This window comes from Oncorhynchus keta, chromosome 24 (assembly GCF_023373465.1).
Source record: "Oncorhynchus keta strain PuntledgeMale-10-30-2019 chromosome 24, Oket_V2, whole genome shotgun sequence".
Lineage (NCBI taxonomy): Eukaryota > Metazoa > Chordata > Actinopteri > Salmoniformes > Salmonidae > Oncorhynchus > Oncorhynchus keta.
In genome coordinates, this window is record NC_068444.1 from 10,886,097 (window position 1) to 10,902,077 (window position 15,981).

Consider the following 15,981-nt stretch of genomic DNA (forward strand, 5'->3'; position numbering starts at 1 on the left):
GACTGGAGCCCTAGTACCTGCATCCCATGGTGACCGTATTACCTCCTCACCGGGAGTCATGGTGACCGTATTACCTCCTCACCGGGAGTCATGGTGACCGTATTACCTCCTCACCGGGAGTCATGGTGACCGTATTACCTCCTCACCGGGAGTCATGGTGACCGTATTACCTCCTCACCGGGAGTCATGGTGACTGTATTACCTCCTCACCGGGAGTCATGGTGACCGTATTACCTCCTCACCGGGAGTCATGGTGACCGTATTACCTCCTCACCGGGAGTCATGGTGACCGTATTACCTCCTCACCGGGAGTCATGGTGACCGTATTACCTCCTCACCGGGAGTCATGGTGACCGTATTACCTCCTCACCGGGAGTCATGGTGACCGTATTACCTCCTCACCGGGAGTCATGGTGATTGTATTACCTCCGCAACAACAGTCATGGAGACTGTATTACCTCTACACCAACAGTGTGGCCTGGTACTCAGGGCTCTATTCTCCCTCCATCAGGTCCTAATGGCCTGGTACTCAGGGCTCTATTCTCCCTCCATCAGGCCCTAATGGCCTGGTACTCAGGGCTCTATTGTCCCTCCATCAGGTCCTAATGGCCTGGTACCGAGGGCTCTATTGTCCCTCCATCAGGTCCTAATGGCCTGGTACCGAGGGCTCTATTGTCCCTCCATCAGGTCCTAATGGCCTGGTACCGAGGGCTCTATTGTCCCTCCATCAGGTCCTAATGGCCTGGTACCGAGGGCTCTATTGTCCCTCCATCAGGTCCTAATGGCCTGGTACCGAGGGCTCTATTGTCCCTCCATCAGGTCCTAATGGCCTGGTACCGAGGGCTCTATTGTCCCTCCATCAGGTCCTAATGGCCTGGTACCGAGGGCTCTATTGTCCCTCCATCAGGTCCTAATGGCCTGGTACCGAGGGCTCTATTGTCCCTCCATCAGGTCCTAATGGCCTGGTACTCAGGGCTCTATTGTCCCTCCATCAGGTCCTAATGGCCTGGTACTCAGGGCTCTATTGTCCCTCCATCAGGTCACTAATGGCCTGGTACTCAGGGCTCTATTGTCCCTCCATCAGGTCCTAATGGCCTGGTACTCAGGGCTCTATTGTCCCTCCATCAGGTCCTAATGGCCTGGTACTCGGGGCTCTATTGTCCCTCCATCAGGTCCTAATGGCCTGGTACTCAGAGCTCCATTGCCCCTCTGCAATCAAAAATCACATCAAACACTTATCATCAAAAGCTTTTAAAACTCACCTCATTGTGATGATCAATTTGAAGAAAAGCAGTTCAACAGCAGGTTGAAACGGAGTGTAACACATGGTTGTTGATGTTGTTTCAAATCCTAACACAAAGAAATGGACAGCACTTTCTAAGGTGATGATTCATTCAAAACACTCATGCATATTAGAGTTTATGGATACGTGTCCTCCTGGGGAGGAGGAAAATACTGAATTAAAATAAGGATTGTGCCTTTCTACAATCCATAGCCTACCACATATTACGTATGGCAAAACATTTTTTAAGATGTCTGAGTTTAAGATTTCTTTGGTATGTGATTCGTCGAGTCTATTCTCCAAAATGAAACTTTTATTCTAGTAATTGTCCTGGAGTGTAGACTGTATTATTAATTATACTGGATGGACTGGTTACGTTATGCTCCAATGTATATACATGAGTCTGGGAGAGAACATATAGGCCCTAGGCCATGCTTTTTGTTCATTGATTGTGCATTGCAGCTTACAGAGTTCGCCTACAATTATAATGAATTTGTATTTGATTTTGAATAGCTTCTGTTTTCATATAGGCTGGCACATTACCTTTAGCTACAGAATATGTCACCACAGTGAGTTTCCATCTCCTCCTCCTCTCCCCTTCATGCCTTTCTTGAGCACACAGAGTGACGGGCTGTCACCGGTTTTAATTAAATATATTTTGTTGTGAAAACTATCAATGTTCCCAAACAGATTTCACTTTATTTCCCAAATTAACCACTGGGTAGCTGCAGGAACAAGGTTGGAGGGCATACCAAATTTGGGTGGACTAAATCATCTAAATACTAACTAACTAAAAATAAAATAAACCTGTCGAGTAGAGGCTGCATGCTCCTCAAACAGTGGTTGGTTGATGCTTGGAGTGAAATAAGCGGAGTAGCCTACCTTGCATGGTCTGAAATAAGTGGAGTAGCCTACCTTGCATGGTCTGAAATAAGTGGAGTAGCCTACCTTGCATGGTCTGAAATAAGCGGAGTAGCCTACCTGGCATGGTCTGAAATAAGCGGAGTAGCCCACCTGGCATGGTCTGAAATAAGCGGAGTAGCCTACCTGGCATGGTCTGAAATAAGCGGAGTAGCCCACCTGGCATGGTCTGAAATAAGCGGAGTAGCCCACCTGGCATGGTCTGAAATAAGCGGAGTAGCCCACCTGGCATGGTCTGAAATAAGCGGAGTAGCCCACCTGGCATGGTCTGAAATAAGCGGAGTAGCCCACCTGGCATGGTCTGAAATAAGCGGAGTAGCCTACCTGGCATGGTCTGAAATAAGCGGAGTAGCCTACCTGGCATGGTCTGAAATAAGCGGAGTAGCCTACCTGGCATGGTCTGAAATAAGCGGAGTAGCCTACCTGGCATGGTCTGAAATAAGCGGAGTAGCCTACCTGGCATGGTCTGAAATAAGCGGAGTAGCCTACCTGGCATGGTCTGAAATAAGCGGAGTAGCCTACCTGGCATGGTCTGAAATAAGCGGAGTAGCCTACCTGGCATGGTCTGAAATAAGCGGAGTAGCCTACCTGGCATGGTCTGAAATAAGCGGAGTAGCCTACCTGGCATGGTCTGAAATAAGCGGAGTAGCCTACCTGGCATGGTCTGAAATAAGCGGAGTAGCCTACCTGGCATGGTCTGAAATAAGCGGAGTAGCCTACCTGGCATGGTCTGAAATAAGCGGAGTAGCCTACCTGGCATGGTCTGAAATAAGCGGAGTAGCCTACCTGGCATGGTCTGAAATAAGCGGAGTAGCCTACCTGGCATGGTCTGAAATAAGCGGAGTAGCCTACCTGGCATGGTCTGAAATAAGCGGAGTAGCCTACCTGGCATGGTCTGAAATAAGCGGAGTAGCCTACCTGGCATGGTCTGAAATAAGCGGAGTAGCCTACCTGGCATGGTCTGAAATAAGCGGAGTAGTCTACCTGGCATGGTCTGAAATAACCAACCAACAGGAAAGCGGTGTCTTTTCTATGGATTCAATTATATGACATGCTATTTTACAAAATCTATTCTCTGTAATTAATATTACCTGATTAAACTAGTCATGTAAATGTAATTAACTAGGAAGTCGGGGCACCACGGAAGAATGTTTATAGAGCTGTTGTCTTCCAAATGAACTCTTAAAGACCTGGTAACCTTTTATATCAATAGCAGTCAATTATTAATCGTCACCTTATTCAGTCTCATCTGGACATCGTAAAATTAACGGACCCTGGCTCACAAGTTGAATCAGCAATACAACATTTGGTTTAATTATTTATTTACATTACATTTACATTTACATTTAAGTCATTTAGCAGACGCTCTTATCCAGAGCGACTTACAAATTGGTGCATACACCTTATGACATCCAGTGGAACAGCCACTTACAATAGTGCATCTAAATCTTTTAGGGGGGGGGGGTGAGAAGGATTACTTACCCTATCCTAGGTATTTACTAAATAATCACACAGAATTACATATACACAGGATGGATCATACATTGATTACTATTTATGTCATAAAAGAAAAGGTCCCTAGTGGACGAAACCGATATGATGGCTGGTGACACAAAAAAGGGTGTTGGGTTTGAATGAAAGAGCGGGAAGACTGAGGAACAAAAGGATTGGGTCTCTATCGGACCTTATGAAGCTACGCTATCGTAAATACAGAATCTTATTTATTTTAAATAACTGCCCATTCGGAAAAGGAAAATACAAGAAATATATTTACTCTGAGCTGCGCTTCAATAGTTTGGTCGAAGATGGAAGGCTGGGTTGCCCAGCAGTGATCTCCCTTGTCCTTTGAAGAATATTTCTGGGCGGATACGTTGTAGTACTCTGTCGTCGTGTGGTAGAATGGATACGTTGTAGTACTCTGTCGTCGTGTGGTAGAACGGATACGTTGTAGTACTCTGTCGTCGTGTGGTAGAATGGATACGTTGTAGTACTCTGTCGTCGTGTGGTAGAACGGATACGTTGTAGTACTCTGTCGTCGTGTGGTAGAATGGATACGTTGTAGTACTCTGTCGTCGTGTGGTAGAATGGATACGTTGTAGTACTCTGTCGTCGTGTGGTAGAATGGATACGTTGTAGTACTCTGTCGTCGTGTGGTAGAATGGATACGTTGTAGTACTCTGTCGTCATTTGGTAGAACGGATACGTTGTAGTACTCTGTCGTCGTGTGGTAGAACAGATACGTTGTAGTACTCTGTCGTCGTGTGGTAGAACGGATACGTTGTAGTACTCTGTCGTCATTTGGTAGAACGGATACGTTGTAGTACTCTGTCGTCGTGTGGTAGAACGGATACGTTGTAGTACTCTGTCGTCGTGTGGTAGAACAGATACGTTGTAGTACTCTGTCGTCGTGTGGTAGAACGGATACATTGTAGTACTCTGTCGTCGTGTGGTAGAACGGATACGTTGTAGTACTCTGTCGTCGTGTGGTAGAATGGATGCATTGTAGTACCCTGTCGCTCTGAAGAGATTGTCCGTCCTTTCCTAGGCCACGCACATTTACAGCTGCTGCTGAAAAGGATGTAGGGATCTAGGATGTATCACTTCTTTAGTGAATAAGAGTTCAGAGTTCATATCAAGTTGCCATACTATAAGCTCCATGCTATATTCTGGCTGGTATAGTAATTCATCCTTCCAGCGTGGCGATCATCACCTCCACGTTGAAATTCGCCCTGTTAAACGTATGGACATCAGTGCTCACGTCATCGGGAACACAATGTTAGGTTGTAGTCGTTCAACCATTTGCAACCAGAGCTCACGCTGAGGTTGGCTTAGCCAGCCGTGAATTGGTTCACTCGGGCGTGGCCGCTGAGTGAGCATATTTTACTTATGAAAACAATTCTCTGATATTAAAACTAAAATTACCTTTTAGTCTTTTCACAAATAGTTTCATATTTAAGCATTCAAATTGCACTACAATTCCATGTGAATCTGATGACTAGAATGTGTAGACTTTCCAAGATACAATTTATGTAAGTCGCTCTGGATAAGAGCGTCTGCTAAATGACTTAAATGTAAATGTAAATGTATGTCGTCCTATCATCAGATATAATGTCCCAGACAACAACTGATCTGACATCATATTATTTTTAAGTACCAACGGACACTTTCAACTGGTTGGATTACCGAAATATTGTTCCGTTCCCTACCTTTTGACGTTCCTGTACTCTCTCTATGTTAACACAAAGGGGTTTCCTGTAGAGCGAGAAAAGGGGAAAGGTATTTATGGGGGTCATAAACCTCACCAACAGGGCAACGTCATGACAGTGGCCTCCATTCGCTATTTTTTTTTTCCCCGTCCCCTCTTCTTGCCCATTTGATAATGGGCCATTCAAAATCTAAACAAATTTTACATACACAATATATACAAAAGTATGTGGACACCCCTTCAAATTAGTGGATTCAGCTATTTCAGGCACACCCGTTGCTGACAGGTGTATACAATCGAGCTCACATAGAACACTGAGAGGGTCGTCTGTAGACCGCTGAGAGGGTCGTCTGTAGACCGCTGAGAGGGTCGTCTGTAGACCGCTGAGAGGGTCGTCTGTAGAATAATGTGCCTATCACACCTATCCACCTCAATACTTCCTGCATCACATTGCTCTACCCTTCTGCCCTCAGACTGCCTATCTGTTCATCTGTACACGCCTCGTTGCGTCGCACATTGATTACATCCTCCTCTCTCTCTGATTGTGAATGCACTGAGGAGATGCCTAGAAGTGTTTACCTCCCAAATAAAGATTTTATGTTTTAATGTGACATTTGCAGCTTTTTTACACGTTGTAAAAAGATTGTGACAATGGTCTTGTTTTAACTTTGACAGGTATTGTCTGTGTTTGACCTTTGGGGGTCTGACATTTTTAAGTACAGTATTGTTGTTCCTAACAGATTCCACAAAGTACAAGCGAGAATATTCATATAATATTGAAGCTCACAATCTTGGTGCCTTTTGTTGATCTCGTTTAGCCTCCAAACTTGCTATTTTTTTCTGTGTTTCAGAAGTTCCTATTCTTCGTGTTGAAGAGCAGTGATGTTCTGGATGTCCTGGTGCCTATCCTGTTTTACCTGAATGATGCACGGGCTGACCAGTGTGAGTAATACGGAGGTGTGTGTGTGTGTGTGTGTGTGTGTGTGTGTGTGTGTGTGATCTTCTTATATGTACTCTGTGTGTGTGTGTGTGCAGCTCGTGTGGGCCTGGTACACATCGGTGTGTTTATCCTGCTGCTGCTGAGTGGAGAGAGGAACTTTGGCGTGCGTTTGAATAAACCCTACTCTGTACGAGTCCCCATGGACATCCCTGTGTTCACTGGAACTCATGCTGACCTGCTCATAGTGGTGAGGAGAGCTGTCTGAGTGACGTCTCAATGCTTCCCTGGATGCCGAGGGTGGATGGGAGGGATGGGAGGGGAGGGAGAGAGGATGGATGGATGGATGGATGGGAGGGGAGGGGAGGGGAGGGAGAGAGGATGGATGGATGGAGGGGAGGGAGGGAGAGAGGATGGATGGATGGATGGATGGATGGATGGAAGGAAGGAAGGGAGGATAGGAGGATACAGTAGCATGCTCAATGCTCATTGGTTACTGACGGCGGAGGGACAAAACAATTATGGAGGGAGGGAGGGAGGGAGGGAGGGAGGGAGGACGGATGGATGAGATGGATGAGAGGGAGGGAGGACGGATGGATGAAGGGAGGGACGGATGGATGGATGGATGGATGAAGGGAGGGAGGGATGGAGGACGGACGGATGGATGAAGGGAGGGACGGATGGATGAAGGGAGGACGGATGGATGGATGAGAGGGAGGATGGATGGAGGGTGGATGGATGAGAGGGAGGGAGGGAGGGAGGGAGGGAGGGTGGATGGAGGGAGGGAGGGTGGATGGAGGGAGGGAGGGAGGGAGGGTGGATGGATGGATGGATGGATGAGAGGGAGGATGGAGGGGGGATGGATGAGAGGGTGGATGGAGGGAGGGAGGGAGGGAGGATGGATGGATGGATGGATGGATGAGAGGGAGGATGGAGGGGGGAGGGTGGATGGATGGATAGGAGGATACAGTACCATGCTCTGATGAAGGTCATTGGTTACTGACGGCAGAGGCACAAAACAATTATGGATGGATGGATGGGATGGGAGGGGAGGGAGAGAGGATGGATGGATGGATGGATGGATGGATGGCAGGGAGGGAAGATGGGAGCATGCTCTGATGAAGGTCGTTGTTTGCCGGCAGAGGCACAATTATATATATTTTTTTAAATTCAAGTGCAGAAGAAAATCTGATCATAGTATGATATACAGTATTAACATAACTGTCTAGACGTTGGTGGAACATCTGCCTAATGGCAGTCTTCATATGTGATTGTCTAGATCTTCCACAAGATCATCACTAGTGGACATCAACGCCTGCAGCCCCTCTTTGACTGCCTGCTCACTATCGTAGTGAACGGTAAGTACTCAGAGATACAATATAATACTTCTACTCTATTTAAATCTTTGGGTGAGTGTCTGACTGTCATTGAAAGGGTCGCCACCTGTTGGCTGCATCTGGATATTGCAGGTTATTGACACCAGTACACCACCATCCTCCACAGTGTCTCCTTACCTGAAGAGTCTCTCCATGGTGGCAGCTAACCAACTTCTGTTTCTCCTCCACAGTGTCTCCTTACCTGAAGTCTCTCTCCATGGTGGCAGCTAACCAACTTCTGTTTCTCCTCCACAGTGTCTCCTTACCTGAAGTCTCTCTCCATGGTGGCAACTAACCAACTTCTGTTTCTCCTCCACAGTGTCTCCTTACCTGAAGTCTCTCTCCATGGTGGCAGCTAACCAACTTCTGTTTCTCCTCCACAGTGTCTCCTTACCTGAAGTCTCTCCATGGTGGCAGCTAACCAACTTCTGTTTCTCCTCCACAGTGTCTCCTTACCTGAAGTCTCTCTCCATGGTGGCAGCTAACCAACTTCTGTTTCTCCTCCACAGTGTCTCCTTACCTGAAGTCTCTCTCCATGGTGGCAGCTAACCAACTTCTGTTTCTCCTCCACAGTGTCTCCTTACCTGAAGTCTCTCTCCATGGTGGCAGCTAACCAACTTCTGTTTCTCCTCCACAGTGTCTCCTTACCTGAAGTCTCTCTCCATGGTGGCAGCTAACCAACTTCTGTTTCTCCTCCACAGTGTCTCCTTACCTGAAGTCTCTCTCCATGGTGGCAGCTAACCAACTTCTGTTTCTCCTCCACAGTGTCTCCTTACCTGAAGTCTCTCTCCATGGTGGCAGCTAACCAACTTCTGTTTCTCCTCCACAGTGTCTCCTTACCTGAAGTCTCTCTCCATGGTGGCAGCTAACCAACTTCTGTTTCTCCTCCACAGTGTCTCCTTACCTGAAGTCTCTCTCCATGGTGGCAGCTAACCAACTTCTGTTTCTCCTCCACAGTGTCTCCTTACCTGAAGTCTCTCTCCATGGTGGCAGCTAACCAACTTCTGTTTCTCCTCCACAGTGTCTCCTTACCTGAAGTCTCTCTCCATGGTGGCAGCTAACCAACTTCTGTTTCTCCTCCACAGTGTCTCCTTACCTGAAGTCTCTCTCCATGGTGGCAGCTAACCAACTTCTGTTTCTCCTCCACAGTGTCTCCTTACCTGAAGTCTCTCTCCATGGTGGCAGCTAACCAACTTCTGTTTCTCCTCCACAGTGTCTCCTTACCTGAAGTCTCTCTCCATGGTGGCAGCTAACAAGCTGCTCCACCTCCTGGAAGCCTTCTCTACCAACTGGTTCCTCTTCTCTGCCTCCCAGAACCACCATCTTGTCTTCTTCCTGCTGGAGGTCTTCAACAACCTCATCCAGTATCAGTTTGATGGTAAAACCTGGCTCTCGTTAGCTCAGGTCCCAGATCTGATTGTGCTTTCTTGTCAGACATGGCAATTAAGTGACAAGGAGTTGTCAAGACGGCACAAAGTGATCTGGGACCCAGGCTATAGTCTCGTGTTGTCAGACATCACACAGTAGTAAAGAAAATCTAGAATGGTTGTGGTCGAGAGGCCGGCTCAGACTCCTCCGAAGACATCACCTAGCATTGACTGGGCAGTATGGGAACGGTGCCATCTCTTGGTGGACAATGGGATTGCATCAACATGATTGCCGTGAAATGACCAGAACACAACCTGCCAGACTGACACTATTTAAAAGCTCCTTTTCCCTACTTCTTTCTAGAGTGTCTCTTTTAAACGTTGACATGATAAACCTGCCCCGGGTAACTGTTCTTCTCCTTCGCAGGTAACTGTAACCTGGTGTACACCATCATCCGTAAGCGCAACATCTTCCACCAGCTGGCCAATCTGTCCTCTGACCCAGCCACCATCCACAAGGTAGAGAGAGACCACGTGCTTTCTAAATCCAATCCAATCACATTGTATTGGTCACGTACACGTGTTTTAGCAGATGTTATTGTAGGTGTAGCGAAATGCTTGTGCTTCTAGTTCCAACAATGCAGTAATATCTAACAAGTCATATCGAACAATTTCACAACGTATACACACAAATCTAAGTAAAGGAATGGAATTAAGAATATATAAATATATGGATGAGCAATGTCAGAGTGGCACAGACTAAGATACAGTAGAATAGAACACAGTATATACATATGAGATGAGTAATGCATAGACTAAGATACAGTAGAATAGGATAGAATACAGTATATACATATGAGATGAGTAATGCATAGACTAAGATACAGTAGAATAGGATAGAATACAGTATATACATATGAGATGAGTAATGCATAGACTAAGATACAGTAGAATAGGATAGAATACAGTATATACATATGAGATGGGTAATACATAAACTAAGATACAGTAGAATAGTGTAAAATACAGTATATACATATGAGATGAGTAATGCATAGACTAAGATACAGTAGAATAGGATAGAATACAGTATATACATATGAGATGAGTAATGCATAGACTAAGATACAGTAGAATAGGATAGAATACAGTATATACATATGAGATGGGTAATACATAAACTAAGATACAGTAGAATAGTGTAAAATACAGTATATACATATGATATGGGTAATGCAAGATGTGTCAACATTATTAAAGTGACTAGTGTTCCATTTTTATTAAAGTGGCCAATGATTTCAAGTCTGTATGAAGGCAGCAGCCTCTCTGTGCTAGTGATGGCTATTTACCAGTCTGATGGCCTTGAGATAGAAGCTGTTTTTCAGTCTCTCGGTCCCAGCTTTGAGGCACCTGTACTGACCTCGCCTTCTGGATGATAGCGGTGTGAACAGGCAGTGGCTCTGGTGGCTGTAGTGCTTGATAATCTTTTTGGCCTTCCTGTGACATCGGGTGCTGTAGGTCTCCTGGATGGCAGGTAGTGTGATGCGTTGTGCAGACCGCCCTCTGGAGAGCCCTGCGGTTGTGGGCTGTGCAGTTGCCGTAGTAACGTAGAACTCTATCCTCTTGCATAAAACAGTAGGAGGCTTTAAGCCACCGGTCAATATTTTCCCACATAGTTAAAAAAAACAGTTGATGTTGTGAATGATCCATGTGAAATGTACTTTAAATAAATCTGACTTGACAAAACAGTTGATCACATAAAACATGTAAAGTGGGTCAGTAATTACTTGGTTAATTTTATTTTCCATTCTTCTAACAAGGCCCTGCAGATGAAGAAGAGGAAGAAGACTACCACGGCCATTATCTCCCGGATCAACTCCCAGGAGACCATCTCCATGGAGGGGTCCCGACCGGCCGTCCCAGCTGAGCCAGGGACACTCAAAGCCAGTCTCGTGGCCATACCAGGTACCCCCCCTCTCCTGGAGCTCTCCATGCATGCCTGTATTTTGCAAAGCACTTTCCCCTATGGTATGTTAAGGTTTTATATTTCATTATAATCAATTCTATTAACTGGGCTTGTCGGGTTTCCACTCAGCTATCACTAACTTATATCCTACTACTCTGTTTCATCACATAACTTCTGCAATTCTCTCACCCCTTTATATAAAAACAACAGCAATTGGTTTCTTTTAAGTCGTACCAAAATAATTTGTTTTGTCACGTTGTTAGAAACCATTGAACCGATCCCTAAGGGTCTTTCTTGTTGTTTGGTCCCTGTAGCTATTGACAAGCTGACAGAGAAGGCTCAGGTCTCTGAGGATGGCACCATGGTTTGTCTCCAGCACATGACCATTGACCAAAACGTCCACTCTCCCCAACCCACTCCCTCACCCCAACACACTCCCTCTCCCCAACACACACCCTCTCCGCAGTCCCTTGCCGCTGACACCAGTGGTATAGCTGGAGCCAGCGACACAGAGTCCAACTCGGGGAGAGATAACGAGGTAAGAGCTCTACGTGTAGAGACTTATGAACGCAGCCCACTGGAAAGCAAGTCTTGTGGGAATCATTTAGTGTGAAGTTATATACAGGATGAAATAACTTCTCAGAGATATACAGTATGTTACTGCTCACCGACAATAAGATTGAGCCTAGTGACTATAATGGTTCCTCTTCTTCCTATCAAGGAGGCCTTTCAACCAGAGTCAGAGCTGGCCAGAAGTCGTTTGTCCAGTGTATCATCATCAGCTGTGTACTGGAACCCCACTCCAGACTGGGTAAGAGCCCTCCCTCCCTCCCTCCCTCCCCCTCCCTCCCTCCCTCCCTCCCTCCCCTCCCTCCCTCCCTCCCTCCCTCATCTAGCCATGTCTCCCTCATCTAGCCATGTCTCCCTCCCTCCCTCATCTAGCCATGTCTCCCTCATCTAGCCATGTCTCCCTCATCTAGCCATGTCTCCCTCATCTAGCCATGTCTCCCTCCCTCCCTCATCTAGCCATGTCTCCCTCCCTCCCTCATCTAGCCATGTCTCCCTCCCTCCCTCATCTAGCCATGTCTCCCTCCCTCCCTCATCTAGCCATGTCTCCCTCCCTCCCTCATCTAGCCATGTCTCCCTCCCTCCCTCATCTAGCCATGTCTCCCTCCCTCCCTCATCTAGCCATGTCTCCCTCCCTCCCTCATCTAGCCATGTCTCCCTCCCTCCCTCATCTAGCCATGTCTCCCCTCCCTCCCTCATCTAGCCATGTCTCCCTCCCTCCTCCCTCCCTCATCTAGCCATGCCTCCCTCCCTCCGTCCCTCCGTCCCTCCCTCCCTCCCTCCCTCCCTCCCTCCCTCCCTCCCTCCCTCCCTCCCTCCCTCCCTCCCTCCCTCCCTCCCTCCCTCCCTCCCTCCCTCCCTCATCTAGCCATGTCTCCCTCCCTCCCTCATCTAGCCATGTCTCCCTCCCTCCCTCATCTAGCCATGTCTCCCTCCCTCCTCCCTCCCTCATCTAGCCATGCCTCCCCCCTCCCCCTCCGTCCCTCCGTCCCTCCCTCCCTCCCTCCCTCCCTCCCTCCCTCCCTCCCTCCCTCCCTCCCTCCCTCCCTCCCTCCCTCCCTCCCTCCCTCATCTAGACATGTCTCCCTCCCTCCCTCCCTCATCTAGACATGTCTCCCTCCCTCCCTCCCTCATCTAGACATGTCTCCCTCCCTCCCTCCCTCATCTAGACATGTCTCCCTCCCTCCCTCCCTCATCTAGACATGTCTCCCTCCCTCCCTCCCTCATCTAGACATGTCTCCCTCCCCTCCCTCCCTCATCTAGACATGTCTCCCTCCCTCCCTCCCTCATCTAGACATGTCTCCCTCCCTCCCTCCCTCATCTAGACATGTCTCCCTCCCTCCCTCCCTCATCTAGACATGTCTCCCTCCCTCCCTCCCTCCCTCCCCCTCCCTCCCTCATCTAGACATGTCTCCCTCCCTCCCTCCCTCATCTAGACATGTCTCCCTCCCCCTCCCTCCCTCATCTAGACATGTCTCCCTCCCTCCCTCCCTCATCTAGACATGTCTCCTCCCTCCCTCCCTCATCTAGACATGTCTCCCTCCCTCCCTCCCTCATCTAGACATGTCTCCCTCCCTCCCTCCCTCATCTAGACATGTCTCCCTCCCTCCCTCCCTCATCTAGACATGTCTCCCTCCCTCCCTCCCTCATCTAGACATGTCTCCCTCCCTCCCTCCCTCATCTAGACATGTCTCCCTCCCTCCCTCCCTCATCTAGCCATGTCTCCCTCCCTCCCTCCCTCATCTAGCCATGTCTCCCTCCCTCCCTCCCTCATCTAGCCATGTCTCCCTCCCTCCCTCCCTCATCTAGCCATGTCTCCCTCCCTCCCTCCCTCCCTCATCTAGCCATGTCTCCCTCCCTCCCTCCCTCCCTCATCTAGCCATGTCTCCCTCCCTCCCTCCCTCCCTCATCTAGCCATGTCTCCCCCTCCCTCCCTCCCCCTCCCTCCCTCATCTAGCCATGTCTCCCTCCCTCCCTCCCTCCCTCATCTAGCCATGTCTCCCTCCCTCCCTCCCTCCCTCATCTAGCCATGTCTCCCTCCCTCCCTCCCTCCCTCATCTAGCCATGTCTCCCTCCCTCCCTCCCTCATCTAGCCATGTCTCCCTCCCTCCCTCATCTAGCCATGCCTCCCTCCCTCCCTCCCTCCCTCATCTAGCCATGCCTCCCTCCCTCCCTCCCTCTCCCTCCCTCCCTCCCTCCCTCCCTCCCTCCCTCCCTCCCTCCCTCCCTCCCTCATCTAGCCATGTCTCCCTCCCTCCCTCCCTCATCTAGCCATGTCTCCCTCCCTCCCTCCCTCCCTCCCCTCATCTAGCCATCCCTCCCTCCCTCCCTCCCTCCCTCCCTCCCTCCCCCTCCCTCCCTCCCTCCCTCCCTCCCTCCCTCATCTAGCCATGTCTCCCTCCCTCCCTCCCTCATCTAGCCATGTCTCCCTCCCTCCCTCCCTCCCTCATCTAGCCATGTCTCCCCCTCCCTCCCTCCCCTCCCTCATCTAGCCATGTCTCCCTCCCTCCCTCCCTCCCTCATCTAGCCATGTCTCCCTCCCTCCCTCCCTCCCTCATCTAGCCATGTCTCCCCCTCCCTCCCCTCCCTCCCTCATCTAGCCATGTCTCCCTCCCTCCCTCCCTCCCTCCCTCATCTAGCCATGTCTCCCTCCCTCCCTCCCTCCCTCCCTCCCTCATCTAGCCATGTCTCCCTCCCTCCCTCCCTCCCTCATCTAGCCATGTCTCCCTCCCTCCCTCCCTCCCTCATCTAGCCATGTCTCCCTCCCTCCCTCCCTCATCTAGCCATGTCTCCCTCCCTCCCTCCCTCCCTCATCTAGCCATGTCTCCCTCCCTCCCTCCCTCATCTAGCCATGTCTCCCTCCCTCCCTCCCTCATCTAGCCATGTCTCCCTCCCTCCCTCCCTCATCTAGCCATGTCTCCCTCCCTCCCTCCCTCCCTCCTAGCCATGTCTCCATGTCCTCATCTAGCCATGTCTCCCTCCCTCCCTCCCTCCCCTCATCTAGCCATGTCTCCCTCCCCCTCCCTCCCTCCCTCATCTAGCCATGTCTCCCTCCCTCCCTCCCTCCCTCATCTAGCCATGTCTCCCTCCCTCCCTCCCTCCCTCATCTAGCCATGTCTCCCTCCCCCTCCCTCCATCCAGCCATGTCCCATCCCTCCCTCCATCCAGCCATCTCTCCCATCCAGCCCTCCCTCCCTCATCTCCCTCTCCTCCCTCCCTCCCTCCCTCCCCCTCCATCCCTCCCTCCATCCCCCTCCCTCCCCCTCCCCCTCCCTCCCTCCCTCCCTCCCTCCCTCCCTCCCTCCCCCTCCCTCCCTCCCTCTATCCAGCCATCTCTCGGTCCATCCAGCCCTCCCTCCATCCATCCAGCCTTGTCTCCCTCCCCTCAATCATACAGTACATTCACAGCTGTGGTGTTATGTACATCATTGGTAAGATCCCTCCCTCCTGATAGGTCGTGACCTCTTCTCCCTTCTCTGTACTGTTCTCTACTAGGTCCTCTCCTGGAAGACTAAGCTTCCTCTCCAGACGATCATGAGGCTGCTACAAGTTCTGGTTCCTCAGGTGGAGAAGATCTGCATAGACAAGTAAGAGACGAGGATCCTAAGGGAAATGGAAAGGTTATATTTTGGTTGTGGAACCCTAAGTGTTCCGAAAACTGAGAGCTTGGAAATAGATGTCTATGACTGACATTATCAATAGGATTGTGATCTTTCTTGATTGTGGAACCCAGAAGTGATCAGAACACAGTGATCAATAGAATTCACTAGAACTGGATTAGCATGGATGAGAGAGACTACATATTACCTGCCCAGGGACTGCGGTTGAATATTAGCCGGCTGGCTAAAACTGTCTCCTTTACAGTAATGTTGATTTTCATGTGCACTGTCCCTGTAAAACTAAATGTATTCAAGTAAGTCAAGTGATATGTTTATCTCCTCCAGGGGTCTGACCGACGAGTCAGAGATCCTGAAGTTCCTGCAGCATGGGACCCTGGTGGGCCTGCTGCCTGTACCTCACCCCATCTTAATCAGGAAGTACCAGGCCAACGCGGGCACCGCCATGTGGTTCCGCACATACATGTGGGGAGTAATCTATCTACGGTAAGCAACATGGGCCAAATGAAAAGGGAAACATTAAGATATTTACAATGGCTAATGATGGTGATAATGTCAATAGTAGTAAAATACCCAGTGGTGGACAAAGGGCCCAAAATGGCATGCTTGAGTAAAAGTAGAGATACTTTTACTTGAGTAACTTTCTATTAAGGTAAGTCACCCAGTAAAATACTACTTGAGTAAAAGTATTTGGGTTTTAAATATACTTAAGTATCAAAGGTACATGTCATTTCTCAAATATA

At 49.2% G+C, this 15,981-nt stretch overlaps 2 protein-coding genes across 4 annotated transcripts in view; one reads left to right on the plus strand and one right to left on the minus strand.

Moving 5' to 3' along the window:
• The window catches only part of LOC118373174 (protein HID1-like), a 39,562-nt gene that overhangs the window by 21,906 nt on the left and 1,675 nt on the right, over positions 1-15,981 (plus strand). For both annotated transcript variants that reach the window (XM_052477666.1, XM_052477665.1), the window contains exons 10-19: positions 6,260-6,350; positions 6,444-6,595; positions 7,625-7,703; positions 8,935-9,099; positions 9,516-9,607; positions 10,909-11,053; positions 11,369-11,592; positions 11,776-11,865; positions 15,117-15,208; positions 15,566-15,724. In XM_052477666.1, coding sequence (XP_052333626.1) covers positions 6,260-6,350; positions 6,444-6,595; positions 7,625-7,703; positions 8,935-9,099; positions 9,516-9,607; positions 10,909-11,053; positions 11,369-11,592; positions 11,776-11,865; positions 15,117-15,208; positions 15,566-15,724 — 1,289 coding nt within the window. The remainder of the gene's footprint in view (positions 1-6,259; positions 6,351-6,443; positions 6,596-7,624; positions 7,704-8,934; positions 9,100-9,515; positions 9,608-10,908; positions 11,054-11,368; positions 11,593-11,775; positions 11,866-15,116; positions 15,209-15,565; positions 15,725-15,981) is intronic.
• LOC127911361 (uncharacterized) lies at positions 9-6,234 on the minus strand. 2 transcript variants are annotated; one of them, XM_052477667.1, is made up of 3 exons: positions 2,495-6,234; positions 203-2,329; positions 9-138 (listed from the first exon to the last, which is right to left on the minus strand). In XM_052477667.1, exons 1-2 carry the CDS (start codon positions 3,192-3,194, stop codon positions 2,115-2,117), a joined length of 915 nt encoding a protein of 304 aa, XP_052333627.1. In that variant the 5' UTR covers positions 3,195-6,234; the 3' UTR covers positions 9-138; positions 203-2,114. The 2 variants fall into 2 exon arrangements, 1 of the variants encoding a protein (XP_052333627.1); XR_008077949.1 differs by lacking the exon at positions 2,495-6,234 and having other exon boundaries at positions 9-170; positions 203-2,486.